Source organism: Trachemys scripta, chromosome 21 (assembly GCF_013100865.1).
Source record: "Trachemys scripta elegans isolate TJP31775 chromosome 21, CAS_Tse_1.0, whole genome shotgun sequence".
Classification (NCBI taxonomy): domain Eukaryota; kingdom Metazoa; phylum Chordata; order Testudines; family Emydidae; genus Trachemys; species Trachemys scripta.
This window is the reverse complement of record NC_048318.1, coordinates 2,286,434-2,306,345: the sequence shown is the minus strand read 5'-3', so window position 1 is coordinate 2,306,345 and position 19,912 is coordinate 2,286,434. Positions and strand designations below refer to the sequence as shown.

At 51.9% G+C, this 19,912-nt stretch overlaps 1 protein-coding gene across 1 annotated transcript in view; it reads right to left on the bottom strand.

Moving 5' to 3' along the window:
* Positions 1 to 3,408: 3,408 nt before the first annotated feature.
* The window catches only part of ESAM (endothelial cell adhesion molecule), a 91,709-nt gene continuing 75,205 nt past the window's right edge, over positions 3,409 to 19,912 (bottom strand). The window contains exons 3-7 of the mRNA XM_034754615.1: positions 19,647 to 19,860; positions 17,420 to 17,575; positions 11,192 to 11,314; positions 9,448 to 9,586; positions 3,409 to 6,047 (exon numbers count right to left, since the gene is read on the bottom strand). Of these exons, the coding sequence (XP_034610506.1) occupies positions 5,588 to 6,047; positions 9,448 to 9,586; positions 11,192 to 11,314; positions 17,420 to 17,575; positions 19,647 to 19,860 (1,092 nt within the window). The 3' untranslated portion in view covers positions 3,409 to 5,587. The remainder of the gene's footprint in view (positions 6,048 to 9,447; positions 9,587 to 11,191; positions 11,315 to 17,419; positions 17,576 to 19,646; positions 19,861 to 19,912) is intronic.

Genomic DNA, 19,912 nt, shown 5'->3' with positions numbered 1-19,912 from the left:
GGCTTTTCTGCCGACAATGTCGAAAAAGTGACTTTTTTTGTCCAAAACCTGGAGAATTCATCACAGTCCATGCGGTTCTGCCACTGCTGCCTCGACCATTGCTTGGAATTGATCAGATGCGGCGTTCAAAAGCAATGCCACCGAGCCAAGAGCAAGACTTTGCTTTACTCAGCCAACTGAAGAGCTAGTATTAGAAACAAAAAGGGAATTCACAGCTTTGCACAGGCAGCAAACGCAGCCGTGGCGTGGGGAGGTTTAAATGTCCTGATGCTTAACAAACAGGTGAGGTCCTGTCTCCCCCTCCAAGAGCCAACAAGCCGAGAGATGAGGCAACAGGGCAGAGCAAAGCTGGAATGAGTGGGAGAGGAATATAGGGCTGGGTCATCGAGTCCAACCACTGCAAATCCAGGCCCCCCTGCCATATCATCCCATTCATGAACTTATCAAACTCCAGCTTCAAACGAGGCAGGTGGCTTGTCCCCCACTGCTATGGAGAGGCTGTTCTAGAATCTCCCTCCTCTGATGGTTAGAAACCTGCCTCTAATTTCCAGCCTCAATTTATTCCTGGCCAGTATATCCCCAGCGGTTTGGTTAGAGAAAGAAAACAAGTGGGGAGTAGAGAGAGTGGATCAGAGTGTAACTAGAATGCTCTAGGAATAGAGAATGAATGATGGTTCACGAGAGGTCACAGGGTCAGACAGGTCAATGTGGACAGGAAGTTGTTGGACCATCCAATGCTGGCAAGTGCAGCTACTAGAGTCGGGCAAATGCTTCTTGATGAATAGCAGATTTGCCAAAAGCTGCATTTTTCAGGGCACTGAAATGGTTCACAATTTCTGCCTGAATTCAGAGAATAGTTTTAGCCCCAAAAAAGGAGATTTGCCTTTTTAAACAAACCAACCAACCAGTTTGCACCATTTCAAAATTAAAAGGTTTTGACTTTTCATTTGGAAATTTAGCTGCTATATTTAAAACAACAAAAAAGGGAGCAAAACCATCCAAAAATTAACCCCAAACCCATCTCGTTTCAGGTTGAATGAGATGTTTTTTTGTTTGTTTTTTTCGTTGAGTGAGAAAAACTGAAAGGTTTCGGTTTGACACAAAGCACATTTCTTCGGGGTGTGACAAAGTTCCTCCTCTATCTTGGTGGGTCCTGCGCTTATTGGCGGATTTTCTTGCCTCAGAGATTCACCATGTGGGTTGGGGAACAAACCAGAGACCTTCCCCGCTGGAAGAACCCGCAGTCCAGGTCAATTGGGAGGTTTGGGGGGAACCCAGGCCCACCTTCTACTGCGGGTTCCAGCCCAGGGCCCTGTGGACTGCAGCTGTCTATGGTGCTTTCTGTAACAGCTGCATGACAGCTACAACTCCCTGGGCTACTTCCCCATGGCCTCCTCCAAACACCTTCCTTATTCTCACCGCAGGACCTTCCTCCTGGTGTCTGATAATGCTTGTGCTCCTCAGTCCTCCACCAGCACACCCTCTCAGTTCCTTGTACCTCTTGCTCCCAACTCCTCACACTCACACCACAAACTGAAGTGAGCTCCTTTTAAAACCCAGGTGCCCTGATTAGCCTGTCTTAATTGATTCGAGCAGCTTCTTCTTAATTGGCTCCAGGTGTCCTAATTAACCTGCCTGCCTTAACTGGTTCTAGCAGGTTCCTGATTACTCTAGTGCAGCCCCTGCTCTGGTCACTCAGGGAACAGAAAACTACTCATCCAGTGACCAGTATATTTGCCCTCTACTAGACTCCTGTACCCCACTGGTCTGGGTCTGTCACAGGGGATTTTCTCGGGCTGGGCTCCAAACCGACACATCAATTATTGCTCAGCTCTAGTTTCTCCCTCATCTAGAGTTGTAACAATAACCCTGCAAACAAGAGACCTCCTCCTCTTTGGGGAGTGATGCTTGCACACGTAGCTCTGAAGTTCTGGGCGTGTCACCCACTCAGCATTCCGGGGAGTGGCCTGGCAGGTAAGGCACTGGATGTAGGCACACAGGAGCAGAGTTCAATTCCCAGACCTGCCATGGACTCCCTCTACGACCATCATCCATTCACTTCTGCTCCCTGCGCCTTGGTTTTCCACATGTATAATGCAGCCCTCTGTATCAGTGTTGAGGGAATGAATCCATGTGGGGCTGTGAGGTGCTCAGACACTGGTGACATACAGGCAGCTGGATAGATAGGAAACCCTGTTCTCAGTGGTGGCAGATGACAGAACAAGAAGCAATGGTCTCAAGTTGCAGTGGGGGAGGTCTAGGTTGGACATTAGGAAACACTATTTCACTGGGAGGGTGGTGAAGCACTGGAATGGGTTCCCTAGGGAGGTGGTGGAATCTCCTTCCTTAAAAGTTTTTAAGGCCCGGCTTGACAATGCCCTGGCTGGGATGAATTAGTTGGTGTTGGTCCTGCTTTGAGCAGGTGATTGGACTAGATGACCTCCTGAGGTCTTTTCCAACCCTAATATTCTATGCTAAGATTTCCCCTCAGACTCTGTACAGCAATTCGCAGCCCATTAGGCTGGTTTCAAGGAGAATAGTGGATCAGAGGCCTGGCTTGGGCTAAGAAGAGCAATCAGTTTGGTCCAAGCAGATAATTAGCTTTTCCTTCCCTCTGAGTGGCTGATAGGAGCTTTTTCCTATGTAACCCTTGTTCTATCCCCCTTGTATTACACTGAACAGTTCATCTTCCTTCTAGGACTCAGAGGGGTGGCCGACCTGTGGCTCTGGAGCCACATGCAACTCTTCAGAAGTTAATATGCGGCTCCTTGTATAGGCACCAACTCCGGGGCTGGAGCTACAGGCGCCAACTTTCCAATGTGCTGGCGTGTGTGTGTATATATGTGCTCATTGCTCAGCCCCCACTCCACCCCTTCGCCTGTCATGCCCTCACTCCTCCCCTTCCTCCTGCATACCACAAAACAGCTGATCAGGTGCAGGGAGGGAGGAGGTGGTGCTGATCGGTGGGGCTGCTGGTGGGTGGGAGGTACCGGGCAGCTGCTGACGTATTACTATGTACATGGGTAAATTCTGGCTCCTTCTCAGGCTCAGGTTGGCCACCCCTGGCTTAGACTTTCCAGGTTCTGTGGCTTCCATAAGTTGGTTCCAGCTACTCCTCCTTTCCTGCCAGCCCCTTATCTCTGAACTTTTCTTTCTTTGGTTCAGACAACATTGGTTTGTGGATGAAGGAGGATTGACTGCAGTTCATTTGCATTAGGCACCTGACCTGGCTGAGGGAGCAGTGTTGTTAACATGGTCGATGCTGCTCTGTGGCAGCTACTAGCACAAAGTTTGCATACAGCTTTGTTTACCTACAAAAAGAGCTAGCGAGAGGAAGTGGCAAAGATCTTGAGCCCTTCCTGTTTACCGCTTGCCCCACCTCCCAGAATCACAGCTAGCCCGGCCCTATTTTAAATACAAAAACAGAAACACTTTTAATGATCACTTATGAAAAATATTACATTTTGAAATTGTACAGAAAAATAATCTTTCAGTGCCTCCCCATCGCACCCAACAGAAGGGTCTGATGGACATCTAGAAACAGCCAGCATGAGATGGATCAGAGGGGTACAGCCCAGGCTGGAAGAGTGGTTAGTATCTACAGGAATAAATTATGTGTTATCAAAAAAATAAAGTGAATACACAAGATTTAAGGAGTCCATTAAATAAACCAAAGTAATAATTGCACAGTATGAATTCAAATGCTGAAGGCGTCCTTAGAAATCAGTCGTTAGGATATTAGGCTATAAGGTTATTTCTAGAGTGTTACACGCAGGTTAGTAGCACATGCTCACAACCATCCCCTGGAGGGAAGCCACGGAGGCCCTGTTCTCCGTGGCAGGGCAGGGCCTCGGGTGCAGGAGCCTGGGGGATCTTTACAAAGTGCAGCTCCATGGAGAGTCCCAGTGGAGGAGAACAGATCCCAGGGGAGACTCTGGCCTGTCTCCCAACACTTGGAACAGGCGGCTGGAGCACTCAGAGAGCAGGCAATGGGGTGGGGTGGGGTGGGGCGGGGCGGGATCCCTTGGCCTAGGCAGAACAGGGTCTACGAGTGTCAGTCTGGGCAAGCAGAGCCCGACACCTACTAGCCACAGGGCTGCAGCTACAAGCCGGGGCAGACCCAGAATGGGGGCAGGTCTTCACAGCAAGACCCGGGGGCGAAGCCCCTGAATCCGTACAGCCCTCCCAGCCAAGGCCCTGCACCTCCACCGGCTGGAGACAGGGAAGGGGCACTCTCCCCCTGACCTCATAGCGCAAGGGGACTCTCCACTATGTCACCTCTCCCCCAGCAAGTCGCTTCAGCCCCTGGGCTGCTGCTCTAAGCAAGCCGCAGGCCGACCGCCATCTTGTGGATGGCATTTGCCAGCTGCGGGTAAACTCCCTCCAAGCACCAACAAAGTGGCACCATGTGGGGTCGCATGCGGGAGGCCCCCTCCCAGCCACAAGGTGGAAGCAGAAGCTTGAATCCCACAGACACCATTGGCCGAGCAGTCCGGTCTCCCCACAACTAGCAAGTGGATCTTTCAAGCCCCGTGGTGGTGGCTCCCTCAGGCTGGAAATTACCAAGCCTGTGCTGGGGTCAGCCCAGCTGCAGCCCTGCCCTGTGCCAGCCCAAGGGAAGGGCAGCGCTATGTTTACAGGTTCCAGTTCTACCTGACGCTGAAATCCCTGGGATGGGTTCAGACCGTCTCATCTCAGCAGGGCTTTTCTGACAACAGCGGTTTTCAACCTGTGGGCCGCGGATCCCAGAAAAGGCATTCTGTTTTTCTGATCAACCAAACGTCTGTGAATACCCCCACCCACAGGCCAAACCCCAGAAGTGCTGTCATTACCATGCAAGCCCAGGGCCCTTTCTCCCGTGGTGGCGAATGCCATGCCAAGCACGGGCAATGTTTACAGTTGAATTCTGTTCAGCCAGTTTGCAGTCTAAGACTTCTATGGGAGGAGTCCGCGGACATAGGTGCTGGAACTACGGGGGTGAGGGGTGCTACTGCACTCCCTGGCTTGATGTGGTTTCCATCATACACAGGGGTTACAGTTTGGTTCAATGGCTCTCAGCACCCCCACCGTACACATTGTTCCAACACCTATATCCGCAGAACACAGGTTGAACTTCCAAAGGGGCCCGCACCTCCATCCGAAATTTGTTAGGGGTCCGCAGCTGAAAAAAAGGTTGAAAACCCCTGTCCTACAAGAAGCAGCAGGGGCTGAAGTCCACAGCAGGGAACTAGCAACACCAAGAGCAGCGACATTCCTTCAATAAACAGTCTGCTGGCCAGCGGCCTCCCCACACGGAGGGAACCCGGGCTGGCTCCTAGCCCTCAGGGGGAGTGGGCCAGGGCCGGAAGGCGTTTGGAAGGATAACACTGGGAGCTGGCAGAGTGTATATCTGAGGAAGCCTGACCCTGGGAAGCTCCCGCAGCCAGTGTATGATGCCGTGTGCACAGCTCCCCCTCACACGCTCAGCCCTGAAGCACAGGAGCTTGGAGGTGGCTTGGTCGCTATGTTTCCAGTCTGCTTTGCTTGGGATTAATGGCCATTTACCCAGTCTCTCCAGCATACAGAGGGCACCCATGCTGCTGTATGCTTACACCAGAGACCCTGCTTGGCTCTGGGCAGGCACCATGACTGGCACCGCACCCATTCTGGTAAGGGTAGAGGTGGTTAGCCCTTGAGGGACAGTGGGCTCCTGCCGGGGGGCCTGCGGCTGTGCCCCATTTGTCCTGTGCAGAGCGCTCCTGTTGCTTGGCACAGTGCTCGGGTAATGGCCGCCGTTCATTCCTGGTGGGAAGTAGAGGGGCAGGCTCTGGCTGGACAAGCTGGGAGTGGGCGTCAGGGTTCTGCTCCTCGGGTGGCTATGGGGAGGTCTGTAGCCCACTGTGCTGCCGGCGGCGGTGATGATGGAGGCTGTGTCTGAAGCGGGCTTGGACGGGTACAGTTTGTGGTCCCGGGTCGTGTGCACGGACGACAAGGTACCATTTTTGGAGACAATGTCAGAACCGGAACTTTTACCCCAAGAAGGCGTCTTTGGAGCAACAGCATCTTCCCTGAAAAGGAAAGCAGAGATGGAGTCAGTGCCGGGAGCCAGCGACGGCAGGCAGGGTCTCCGTGTATTCACATTCCCTGCTGGCCTCATTCCTAATCATGGAAGGAGCCGAGCATTACTGGAAACTAGACCCGAGACTTGAAGTACCAACACGCCTCCCAGAAAACGCTCCAACTGGGCCATTCCACCAACAGGGGACCTACAAGCAGATGACAAATGACTGGCAAGCATTGGGTCCAGTGATCCTGAGCACAGGCTGCCTGCAAACGGGACTGCTGGGGGGTTGGACTCTGAATATTTGGCTCTGATAACAAATTACATTAAAAACTATCAAAGGGACATTAAGATTGTAAAGTCAAAGCATTCAAAGTTGGGAAATTTTCGACTGAAGGCTGCCCATGCAACCTAAAAGTTAACCTTTAGATCCATGGCACGGACCTCTACTACCCCAGCTCACAGAGCAACCGGTAGCAGTAGTTGGCTGTTATCCTCTATGTAGAGCAAGCACCAGAGAGCGATGAAAGAGACTTTGCTAGCAGGTTTCCCAGCTATTTTCGGGCAGCAGAGGAATGTAGACACTCAGGACTCTTGGGTTCAATTCCAAGCTCTGGAGGGAGTGTTCCCTAGTGGTTACAGACCCAGCTACCCCCACTCAGTCTGTCCCCCTCTCCCTCTATTGCCCTGCATTGTCTCCTGAATCCCTCTGCTTCTGCCCCACTCTGGGCTCTTGCCCCTCTTCTCCTCATGGCTCCTCCAACTTTCCTCTCCCCATATCTTCCCCCTGCCCCCGCCCAGCACTCCAGTCAAGCTGGTTCCTCCCTTTCCTTCTTGCTGCTTGGGTGCCAGTGAGGGAGGATGGGACTGATTGCACAGGGGAGACAGGCCGTCTGCTCTCAGCTCCTGTGCCCAAATTGCTGCCGGCCCTAGGAGCAGGAAGGGGCAATTGCAAAGAAAACCTTGCTCAGCCCCTGCGGCCCCAGGATGGAGCATGCTCGGTTGCTCTGTGCAGGTGGGACGGTGCATGTGAAATGTGCTCACACGTGAGAACTGTGAGGGAATGGAGCATGTTCAGTGCGGATGGAATCTTCGGTGACATTAGCTGGTAAACTAAGATAGGGTTACCGTATTCAAACATTTACAAAAGAGGACACTCCACGGGGCCCCGGCCTCGCCCCCATTCCAACCCCTTCCCCAAAGTCCCTGCCCCAACTCTGCCCCCTCCTCTGAGCACCCCCCACTCCCCCTCCTCCCTCCCGCTCTGATCTTGGTTGGGGGTTGCTAAGTGCTTCCCTGCTCCCCACTCGCCCTGCAGCCTCTGCACCCCACTGCCCCTGCAGCCTCTATGCCCCTGCCTGCCTTGCTCCTCCTTTCCCTGCAGCCCCTGCACCCCCCCGCCCCTGCAGCCTCTGTGCCCCCTGCTCCCCACTCGCCCTGCACTCTGCATGAGGGGAAGGGGGAAATTCTGAACATTTCTACTTTATTAGAAATCCCCCTCGGATGGCCATTTAAAGCTGAACAAGCCAGACATGTCCGGGGAAACCCGGACGGATGGTAACCCTAACTAAGAACTTTACTAAGCATGTGCAAAGTGAGGTTTTTCAAAGGCTCATCAGTTGGCCAAATTTGGGTAAATTTTTATAGGAACAGCAAAAGGCACATCCTTGACACCACAGTGACCCCCAAGCCAAATTTCAAACCCCTGCGCTAAAGCATGGAGACACTGGAGCTTTTTAACTGAAAGGTTGTAAGAATTTTTTTTAACATGGCCAAACCAATGTATTTTTCCCTAATCTCATTCTCAGAAATGGCTGAATTATTTTGGTTGGAGCACAATTAAGTCTGAGGCAAACACCTGTCCTAGAAAATTTCAACCTACATGGTTAAAGTTTCCCATAGTTACATGCAACGGAAAACAGGGTCTTATAATGGAAAGTGTCAGGTAACCTTAATGACGGGCAGAGCTACTAGCGGTATTCATAGATTCCAAGGCCAGAAGGGACCTTTGTGATCATCTAGTCTGACTTCCTGGATAGCGCAGGCCAGAGACCTGCCCCAAAATAATTCCTAGAGCAGAGTTTATAGAAAAACATCCCATCTTGATTTAAAATTGTCAGTGATGGAGACTCCACCATGGCCCTTGGAAAATTGTTCCAATGGTTAATTACCCTCATTGTTAAAAGATTACACCTTATTTCCAATCTGAAATTTGTCTAGCTTCTTTGCTAGATAGAAGAGCCCATTATTAAATATTTGTTCCCTTTGTAGGTACTTATAGACTGTAATCAAGTCTTTGTTAATCATTTTTGTTAGGCTAAATAGATGAAGCTCCTGGAGTCTATCACTATAAGGCATCCTTTAATCATTCAGGGGGGAGGAATAGCTCAGTGGTTTGAGCATTGGCCTGCTAAACCCACGGTTATGAGTTCAATCCTTGAGGTGGCCACTTAGGGATCTAGGGCAAAATCAGTACTTGGTCCTGCTAGTGAAGGCAGGGGGCTGGACTCAATGACCTTTCAGGGTCTCTTCCAGTTCTAGGAGATAGGTATTCTTTTGGTTCTTCTCTCAGCCATCTCCAATGTATCAACATCTTTCTTGACCTGTGTTGTATCCACCAGGCAAGGTATTAACAAACTTCAACAGAACTTTATTTACAGTGCAAATCTCTTTACCAAGCTGTAGCTGCTCACTCTGTAACTCTCCCAGCCTCATCAACTCCTCCCCCCTCCTCCTGTTTCCTGTCCTTTCAGACTCCCAACAGCCAGTGCTCCCAGTTCTAATAATCACATGCAGCATCTAAACACCACAACCTGTGGACACCAGAACTGGACACAGGATTCCAGCAGCGGTCGCACCAGTGCCAAATACAGAGGTCAAATAACCTCTCTGCTCCTAACTCAAGATTCCCAGAAGTGCATTTGCTCTTTTGACCACAGCGTTGCACTGGGAACTTGTTGCAACCCTAAGCATTGAATTAACCAGACCTCACAGGATGAGATTTAAAAAATTAAAATAAAACTGGGTTTTTTTAAAAAAAAATATTCTGTTTTTTAACCTTTAGGTGTCTGTTTTCAAGCATTTCTCCTCATTCCAGAGGGCTAGAAATGTTTTTTACATGAAAGCTGAGAGTCATAATAATTGCATGACTCTGGGAGCTGGGGCTTTATTACAAACACCAAATAGCACAGGGTCCTGAGAGTTGGCAACCCTGTAACAGAATCCCCAGCCTCAAAGCAAATGGTGGTTTTGTGCCCGTGATGCCTTTCCGGCAGTTAACACTCATCTTCCCTTCCAGCAGGTGGGTCTGAGCAGGCAGCTCTGTGACCAGCTGTCAAGGGGCCACAGAGGGACCGTGTCTGGGATGTTTCACATGGGCTTTTGCCAAGCAATGTGGGGATTCTCACTTGATCTCGTTGGCTAGTTCCTCCTGCGTGTCTTTCTTTTTCTTTCGATAGACGAACATTTGGAGAACAAACAAGATAATTAAGCCGACTCCAATGAGGGACCCCACTACAGCTCCGGCAATCACGGCTGCACTGAGCGCTACAGAGAACGAGAGAGAGAGAGAGAGAGTCTAGAGAGAGGAACGCCAGGGCCAGAGCAATGCAGCACCCAAGTCAGCGTGAGAGGGGCTGGCTTCTGCACAGCAAAGCTGGGCTTCTCCCACGTGTCTTGGAATGGGGGAAGGAGAAGTGGTGGGGACAGCCCATTGATTCAGGAGTGGGGCCGCCCCATGGTACAGAAATCCCCTTCTTTGAGGTCCTCCTGGGTCCTGTTCGCCTTTGCTGCCATCTGTGCAGCGTGCTGCTGGCGGTAACAGTGTTCATTAAGGCTACGATTTAGTCCTGGAGGTCACGGATTCCGTGACTTTACTGGACCTCCGTGGCTTCTAGGGCTTCAGGAGGAGCAGTGGCGTAGCCAGGTGGAGGGAACAGGGGGAGCGATCCAAAAAAAAAAAAAAAAAAAAGGCGTCACCTGCTGTGGCCCTTTTACTCATCTGGTGGCACTCTGGGTCTTCGGGGGCAGGCCCTTCACTTGCTCCAGGTGTCTTCGGTGGCACTGAAGGACCCAAAGAGTGCGTGAAGGTCCCGCCGCCGAAGACCTGCGGAGTGCGTGAAGGTCCTGCCGCTGAAGACCCGGAGCGCCGCCGGGTGAATAAAAGCGCCGCAGCGGGTGGCTTTTTTTTTTTTTTTTTTTTTGAATCGCTCCCCCTGTTCCCTCTGGGTGAGTAAACATTAAAAAGGCACCAAGAAATTGACAAGGCGCCACTTGTGCTCAGTGGGGGAGCGGCCGCGGCCCAGTCCCCTCCTAGCTACGCTACTGAGGAGGAGGAGGAGACGGGACTGTGCGCCCCTGCCCTGCAATGGGGGCGGGCTGGAACCAGGACCCTGCAGCCCCAGCCCCGCGGCTTCCACCAGTGGCTGCAGCCGGGCGGTGCACCCCAGCCCCGCAGCGTCCCCGGCTGGGCGGGGCCACGTGCCCCAGCTCTGCGGCTTTCGCCTGGGGCTGCAGTGTGCGGCTTCCAAGGGCCATTGCCTCTCCCCCACCCCCATGGCCACGGCTTGGCGGGGGCTGTGCACTCCTGTCCTGCAGCTGGGCCAGCTCTGGAACAGGGGCTGTGTGCCCCCCGTGGCTGCGTGCCCCCTGCTGCAGTTACTGGAGTCAGGGCTGTGTGTGTCATTTCCCCCCCCCCCCGCCATGACGGGGGCTTGGCCTGTCAGTCTCTCCCACCCTGCCCCCGTGGGACTCCATTCCTCTCCCCTACCTAGCCCTGCTCTGCCCCCTGTTATTTGTAGTAAAGTAAAGGACAAGTCATGGCCTCCATGAATTTTTATTACCCATGACCTGTTCATGACTTTTACTAAAAATAACTGAAAAAAATCTTAGCCTTATTAATAATCCCCCAATCTTGTGCATGGGTCATGCACTCCAGGTCTGCAGCAACATTTCCCAGGTCACATGTAAATCGCATCCCTTTGGAGCGGGCAGGAATCCCTCAGCCGTTCCCAGGCTCCTCCCCTCCTGGGGCTAACTCTCCCTTCCAAGGATCTAGGTCACTTCAAGCATTAACGGCAGGTCTAATGGCCACGGCTCCCCCCGACCGGGGCTCCAGAAGTGCAGAGCTTGCTGCTCAGGGAACGTACTCACATGAATTCACCTCCAGGGTGATGTTGCACTTGGAGCTGCCGGCTACGTTTGCTGCTGTACAGACGTACGTCCCAGACATCTCCTTGGAGAGGTTCGTTAGCATCAGGGTCCCTCTCGCAAGGTCTGCAAAATTCATAAAGAAGAACAAGAGACCCGGAGAGTCTAAGTCACCGCTCAATGACATTTCATCCCACCTGCCAATGGGGTGCAAGAGGCGTAGATGTATTAAAGCAACCAACTGGGAGGCCGGCATGTCTAAGGGGGCAGAGTTAAGGTCGCGATGTGGTGTGCAGTAGCTATCGCAGTGGTAGAGCATGCGTGTGGGTGAAGGAGAGGGGATGGACTGTTATGTGGCTTAACATTATAGTGCTTTGCGTTTGTGATTCTGTGACGGGTATAGGGCAACCATCGTTGTTTCACACTGAAACGGTGTGTGTGTGAATGTATTATATTGGAGTTTAGCCATTTTCATAAAGCGACATTATTGAACAGCACAATCAAATAAACTCCCCATTTGCCGCTTGCATGCCCAACGCTCTGGTTCACTGACCAAAACCACCCCCATTTATTATGGCTCCGCACAATATTTAAAGCTTTTAAATGAATAAACTCTAAACATCTCTGCCCCTGCTTCCAGAGCCCTGCTCCTAACAGAGCAGCGAGGACCACGCTGTGCACGGCCATTGTGCTGTATCGCAAAGGAATGCTTTGGCAAAGAGGCGCTGTTTGAAGGTTAATCCCCAGCGCTGTTGCATCTCTGATGACTGCAGTATTCTGTGACCCAGAGCTCAGGGTGTTAAAAAGAGGCCCCCTGTATCACAGGTGTAGGTGCTTCTATGTGAACGGAGGCCCGTGGGGGCGGAGCTTGTGGCAAGAAAGGTCAGATATTTAATCCCCTTTCGAAAGGATTGTTGAAACAAAGAGCGCGCTGTGTCCCTTCCTGGCGAAGAAGGGATGTTTAGTCCACTTTGCCCACAGCTGCAGGCGCTTGTAGCCCAGATAGCAAACCAGTGAAAGTGTCCCGCTGCACACCACGGAGCTTCTTTTAAGAGAGATGTTCTCTAAACCATGCAGATAGGGTGTGTGTGTGTGTGTGTGTGTGTGTGTTCCTTCCACAAATCCTGCCCATTACCAGCTTGGCATAAGAAGACACGGCACTTGCAGAGCCCGTGTCACCTTTCCATCACTGCGGCCGAGCCCAAAGCGGCACCCGCGTTCCTGACAGCCCGTTTGACGTGACCCGTCTCGGTGTAAGCCGCGGGGGAGCCTCGGAACACTGCCCTGGGGACCACAGGCTCAGCGGAGAGGTTAACCCTCACCAGAGCTTTGGAAAGGAGCTGCGGGGTGGCAGATATTGGCTGCTGCTGGAAACAGGCCGCAGCAGCAGGTGCCGGCCTGGCGAACAGCCATTCACACAGAACAAACCTTCCAGCAAATGGCTGCGCCCAGGGTGCTCGTCAGCTTCCCATCTGCTCCAGTACAGAGCACAATCGGAAAAGGCAACATCCCCAGTCGGTAACCAGAGCCAGCTGCCAAGACAAGCCCCTCCCTGCCAGCATCAAGGGAGACTGAACCAGGGCCCTTCACTACAGTCTGACACGGCCCAAGCCTACTGGCCTTTAGCAGTTGCAATCAAGCCTATTTATTCTGCCAGGCTTTCGGGGGGAAGACGGGAGGGGCAGAAAGGAGGTATCAGTCTGGGGTGGGGAGTAATACTCCAGTGGCATAGTGACTTCTCAGGGGGTGAACGGAGTGGCACAGTAATACATTTCTGTTGGCCTCCTTAGGTTTGCACGCTTTGTATTAAGTTTATTGTACACACGTGTCAGCTGCAGGGTTTATTTAGATTTTTGCGCGTGTCTAAAGCCACAGACTGCAGTAGCCAGATGGGTTTGGCACCACGGTTAAACTCCGACTCTAGCCAGGGCCATGAGAGCGGAGCCCTACCACCAGCAGCCTCCAGCTGTTCAGCTCTCGCTATGTCCACACTGCAATTAAAGGCGTGACTGCTGCACACGGAGATGCACCGGAGCTAGCTTTGATCTCGCTAGCTCGGGAACCATAAAGCACAGGTGGCAGCGCAGGCTGGGTATGTACTCGAGTGGCTAGCCCGTGCTGCCACAGCTTTTCTGTCATTGGCACCTGAGCTAGCGGGATCAAAGCTAGACTGGGTCCGTCTACACGGACGGCAGTGAAGACAGGTTCCTAAGATCTCATTGCACAACCCCACACAGCACTGAGATTAGCCAATCAGAAACCTAGGGGAGTCTGAGCAGCACCCATAGAGGGGACAGGACAGCGCCAACCATCCTGGAGCCCACAAAGGCAGACCGTGCCACACTCCCCCATGCAGAAACCTTAGGGATCAGCAAAGACCCGGCTAGTGGTGACTAGCCGGGAACACCCCTCCCTCCACCTCCCCTCGCATTTTACTGCACTCAGCACGTTATTAAGCTACACTTACACCAGTGACACTGTTTCCATAGTAACTAATGTATTTCAAAGAGGAAAAGTGGAAGGGGTCTGATGGGAGGGAGGACAAAAAAGGACCCACGTAAAACCAATTGCACAATCGCCACAGGTGGTGCTGGCAGCAAGAGATTACACCTGCGTGTCCTCCTCAGACACATGCTCACTGGGGCTCTGCCCACAGGGTACGTACACACACAGGGTACAGCTTTGCAAAGAGCCTAAGGGTACGGCTACAGCGCGAATCCAGGTGTGACGGTCATGTGGCAGGCACACCCGTGTCCGCTTGAATCTAGCGAGCACAAGTAAGGAGAACAGCATGGACCCGAGTAGATGCACAGAGTGGGTTTGCATGGGGGCAGCTAGCCCATGTTGAAGCCTGTGCCACCATACCTTCACTACCATGGTTATTTGTGCTAGCTAGATTACAGCTGGCACAGATATGCCAACCCACGCGGCAGTCACAGCTTCCTGTGCAGGGCAGACGGACCCTGAGTGACTTAGGCACTTCTGAAAATTCCACACCTTCCTCATCCCTTGGCAATATCCCTTCCCCTCGTCACACTTCACAAATTAAAAACCAGTGCCTGGGTATCCTCTGTTCGTACAGCACCTAGCGCCACAGGCTCTGAGCCTGATGGGGGTCCCCGAGGACTGCGGTAATAATGAATAATGCTAGTGATGCTGTGATGACGGGGTGCAGACCCTGATGGGAAGCAGGATACGTTCTCTGGCTGATGACCTGCTGGATGAGATACTCAGGGCTGTATCTAATCACCCACAAGTCTCTGGGAGCCATCCGAGCCGTTCAGCTATTCTTCCCGAGAGGCTGGGAATAGAGGAAACATCCCGCAGCAGAGCCTTGGCGTCAGTAGCCCAACTCACCCCAGGCACAATCCCACCGACTCCAGGGGAGTTACGCTAGCGATGCATTTGGCTCCAGACGTTTGTTCCCTGTGTGCCAATCTGGTAGCCTGATGGTTTGTACTAAGCACTGGCATGTGTAACACCCCTGCAAAGCAGTCTCTGTCTGCTGTATGGCCGCTGAGCCTCCACTGCTGTTTGCAGGTGAGCAGACATGTGGGGAGGGGGAGATCCCTACAAGCAACCCACCCTCTTAGCATGGCTTAGAGCCCAGCCACGGGCAGGCACTGGAGATAGCAAGTGGCAGCGAATACTGCGGCCCAGGGAAGTGTCCTAGGACAGGCCTCACCTACAGGGCCGAGATGCTACAAGTCAGGAAGTAGTAAAGGAAAAGGAAAGCCGAGACACAGCTAACATGCCGTGGCTATGAAGCTGGACACTAGTAAAAATGGAGGAACGAGTGTATTTCCTGACAGCTGTGAAATGTCAGCAGCTCTGTTGTCAACGGGAATGACACTCATCCCGGAGGTCAGGCAAAGCGTCCCCAACCCTCTCTTCCATCGTAACAAGAGGAGCATAATTAGCGTAACTTTGGCCAGGCTGTTAGCGTAAGGCTGGTGGTGGCGGGAGAGCCAGAGACAATGAGCCCGTACTGACGCGCGCGAGGGGTCGTGACGAATGAGGTTACCTGCCAAAATTGTTACTGTGCTTAAAACTATGTAGAGAGACAAGGTCGGTGAGGGAATATCTTTTACTGGACCAACTTCTGTTGGTGAGAGAGAGACGCTTGGTCCAATAAAAGCTATTACCTCACCCACCTGGTCTCTGTAATATCCTGGGACTGACACACCTACAACCACCATGTAGGGCAGTGATTCTTCAAGAACCTGACTGGGAGTCAGGACTCCTGAGGTCTATTCGCAGCTTTGCCATCTACAGTGAGGCCCTGGGGTGTCCTTTCACCTCTCGGACGTTCAGCAACATCCCTATGAAAGGGGGAGAATACTTGCCCCACTTCACAGAGGTATTAGCGTAATGGATATGGAAATATTTGGAGATCCTTCGGTGAAACGAGCTATTGAGTGCACACGTTGTAGTCTCCTCCCAGGCTGACTCAGGAGTCACACCCGTACCTGTAACTTTCCATGAGCATATTAAAATAATTTGTTAGAGAGGCCCAAGCTAACCCCCACATCCAACAACCCCAAACCTTTCCTAGTGGGGGTTGGGAATACTAAACGTCCAAGGCTGACTCTCTCTGCTCTAGAGCCAATCAAGAACTCAGTTCAGAGAAAGGCAGGGAAGTCAAGGAAGCCGCTGCATACCAAGAACCGAGCGTGGCAATGGTATGTAACAGCCTGACGAGCGATGAAGGGGGTGCTGCACGCCAGGTGGGCGAGTGTGCGCCACCAGGGGAGGGCATGTTGCTGTGAGAACCTGCCCTTTTACATTTCCTGACTTCTTCCCTTCATAAAACAATCGTCCGGTATTTAATTAAACACAAGAGCAGACATCAGGAGCAGGGGGGACAATGCAAATTAGGAGAAGTGACCATGACTAATAGAACTCCACTAACCAAGAGATCCAGTCTGCATAAATCCCCAGACAGGGGAAAAGGAATGCCTGCTATGCTATGCTGCGTGCTTGACAGAAATCTGACTAGTTCAAATGCTAAATTCACTCATCTGACATCTCTTCCCCCTGAAAGTCCCACTCGGTGTTGGGAGGATCTGTATCATCGCAGCGTCAACGAAGATCAGAGACCCATCATGCTAGGTGTGGGATATGTACATATTCATCGTAGCGCTTACAATCTACATAGAATCATAGAATATCAGGGTTGGAAGGGACCTCAGGAGGTCATTTAGTCCAACCCCCTGCTCAAAGCAGGACCAACCCCAACTAAATCATCCCAGCCAGGGCTTTGTCAATCCTGACCTTAAAAACCTCTAAGGAAGGAGATCCCACCACCTCCCTAGGTAACCCATTCCAGTGCTTCATAGACAGGACAAAGGGCGGGGGAAAGGAAGGGTGGGGAGCTGAGGCCAGAGACATTCAATGACTTGCCCACAGCCACTCAGGGAGTTGGTGACAGAGCTGGGAATTCAACCCAGATCTCCCTCCTCCCAGTCCTTGACTTAACCGCAATGCCACCCTTCCCCTCTGTTATACAGTCACTACCCTTCTGAACCAGGGTCCCTGTAAGGAACACACGTGACTTCCAGCAAGGCAGAGAGAGAAGGGAGGATCAAATCAAAGAAGGGAGTTTGAAAGATTCCATCTGTTACTAAGTTAGGACTCCCTGACCTTTTCTCCACCCCACTGCAGCTCTGGATGTGGCAGCCCGTGAAGTTCCCATGCAAATCCCCTGACTCCGTGTGCTCAGAACAGTCACCTCCTGGGCCTCCGTTTTCCATGCTCGGGCTCTGCCCAAATGGGGATTTTTGAGGATTCAGCCCAGTGAGGTCCAGCCGTTTCAGAGCTGGGAGGGAAGTCAGACTGAACACAGCGTTCTCCCCAAGTGGTGGGGACGTTAAACTGCAGAGCCGACAGATGCACATTCCCCCAGGTGACTGGTCCAGCTGGGTAGGGATGGAGTCGGGTGCACACACAATAGAACACACCCAGTAGTTTAATGCTGCAATGTTACCCCCTGGTGCCTGGCACGAGTGTGCAGCTGTTTGATAGCACAGAATGCCTGGTCCATGGACCTGCTCCAAACTGGCCACAAGCCAGGTGAATGCCACGGGGAAGCCAGTGCCTGGTGAGAATGATCCTCCTCCCTTTTCCCACATTGCCCCAGCCACTCAGACCCCTTGGTGAGAGCATCAGGGTTTCCTGCTGGATACCCAATCAGTGCCACGATCCTGGTGCACTCAGGGTGGGGATTCCTACCTTGGGCTGGTGCGAAGAAGACCTGGGTGTTGGGGGCGGTACGCTGCCAGCTGTACTTGGGGCTGGGCTTGCTGAAGGATGACTTGCAGCTCATGGTGACGTTGCCCCCAAGATAGGGTTTCCCATGGATCTGGCACGTCGGGGGGGATGGAGGAACTGGAGAGAGCAGGAGGAGAAGACGGGTTAGTGCCTTTTGAATGCGGACATCATTATAGGGCCTAGTCCCAGCTGTAACTTGCAAAAAGAAACAGCGCCATCTATTGGCCACAGGCAGCACCAAACAAATCCATACCGGAAATCCAGAGTAGTCATGTAAACTTGAAACCTGCACCCTCACTTTCCTAACTCTGGCTCTGCTGCCAACGCTGTAGAGAAAACCCCTCAGCGGCTGTTATTGTGAACAACCCAGGAAAGCACCCCGGCTCCAGGTGGATCTGCAATGCCCAGTAAATGGTTCGTTTCCCTAAAGCAACCACACAGCGCAGCATCAGCAGTGTCCCGTGTTCCAATGGTAGGTTTACTGCACTGAAACCAACCTCTTATCTGGTCAGGTTAGAGGTGTCTCGCTGCGGCAGGCCGAAGGGCAGCAACAGCCAGACCCCGAGAGCTGTCCACAGATGACAGCAGGGGATGGAGTTGTGGTGAGGTTCTGTTGAAACGTTGATTTCTGAACTGTCAAGACGTCCCACACATTCAATATTGCTACGGTGCAAGATTTATGCCAGGCCCCAGTGCCACAACGCAACAAGCCACTTGGTTAACTAGAATGAGAGTCATGCTTCTAAATCCCCTAGGCTGTTTGGAAAGTCTCAGTTACAGCATCAGAACACCGGCATTGCCAGACCGGATCAGACCCAAGGTCCATCTAGCCCAGGATCCTGTCAGACAGCGGCAGAAGATGATGTAAGAACCTCACAGCATGATGATGTGGTGTGATCTGCCCTTACATTAGGTCTCATCCGGATCGCTAGCAGCGACCAGCCCAAGCCCTGAAGGAGGAGGTTTAATACCCTCCCAAAAACCTTCTTGGCATTAACTATGGTAACCCTGGGTATTCTAGGTGTCCATATAAATGGCCACTCCCTCTTTGATTCTTGTTCAATTCTTGGTGTCAATGCCATGCTGTGGCAGCAAGTCCCAACAGCTAATTATGCACTGAGTGAAAAAGTATTTGCTTTTATTGGTTTTGAATGTGCCACCTTTAAATTACAGTTACCGTCCCTTTATTTGTGTAGGAGAACCAAAGCTCCCAATGTACCTTCTCTAGACTGTTCATTATTCAATAGACTTTCCGTGTCCCTCCCTTAATTCATCTCCCTTCTAAGATAACCCCCAGATTCTGTTTCTCTTTATCGAGTTTGTCCAGCCCTGTACCATTCTCTGAACCACTCCCAGCTTTGCAGTATCCTGCACACAGCACCCAGCTGCTCTACTGATTGCTATAATGACATTATAATATCTTCCAATTATTTTCCATTCCTTTCCTTATACCTCCCAACATCTTGTTTGCTTTTTATTGCAGCTGTGCATTGAGCAGAGGCTCCATTGAGCTATCTGCAGAGATGCTCAGGTCCCTTTCCTGAGTTGATGCAGATAATTGAGAACCCTGTAAGGTGTACGAATAGCTTACGTTTCTCCCTCCAATTTAGTACCATTGAATTTCATTGGACTTCATGTGACCCCTTCCCCTAAGCTTGGTTTGGTCTTGGAGATGTCTCGCAATCCTTTATGGTCCTGAACAACCCAAATAACTGTCATCTGCAAATTTTGCTACCTTACTGCCCCCCACACCTTCACTTTCTGGATTATCAGTAATCAATCCGGGACCTAGCGTATCACCTTGAGGCACTCGCTCTTTACTTTCGGTCATGAGGTTTTATGTTAGTGCATTGGGCTATGGGATGTGATCATGACAAGAGACTCTATCCAATTCTCCTTTTTACACTGCACTCATCACCGTGGTAACAGACTGTCTTTGTGGTCCGGACCACAACCCTCAGTTTCTGGACAATTAAACTCAAGTCTGTTACAGGAACAGTTTTTATCTTTCATCTCTCTCCCCCCGCAGCAGCCAGCTGATGCCCACCACAGGTGGTGCTGTCACAAACTGCCCAGCATGGAGCTGCACATCCCGTTTGGGCCCACCCTGGTGCCTCGCATCAGCCCCCACAGCCCCAAAAGGGCACATCCGGGGCTGGGAGGGAGCATGCAAGGACCCAGAACTTACCCAGAACGGTGAGGTTGATGAGTCCAATATTTTTCCCGTTGATGGTATCGTCATCCACAATGTTGACTGTGCACATGTATTCGCCAGAATCCATTTCCTGGGTGTTGTTAATGGCAATGGAAATGTTGAAGAAAGGCATAGGGTACACAAAGCCAGTCCGGTTCTTCAGGTACGTCTCCTGCACTTTCACCGTCCCGTCCATGTATGTCAGTATCTGAAGAGAGAAGAGAAGAGAAGAGAAGAGAAGAGAAGAGAATACAATGCAC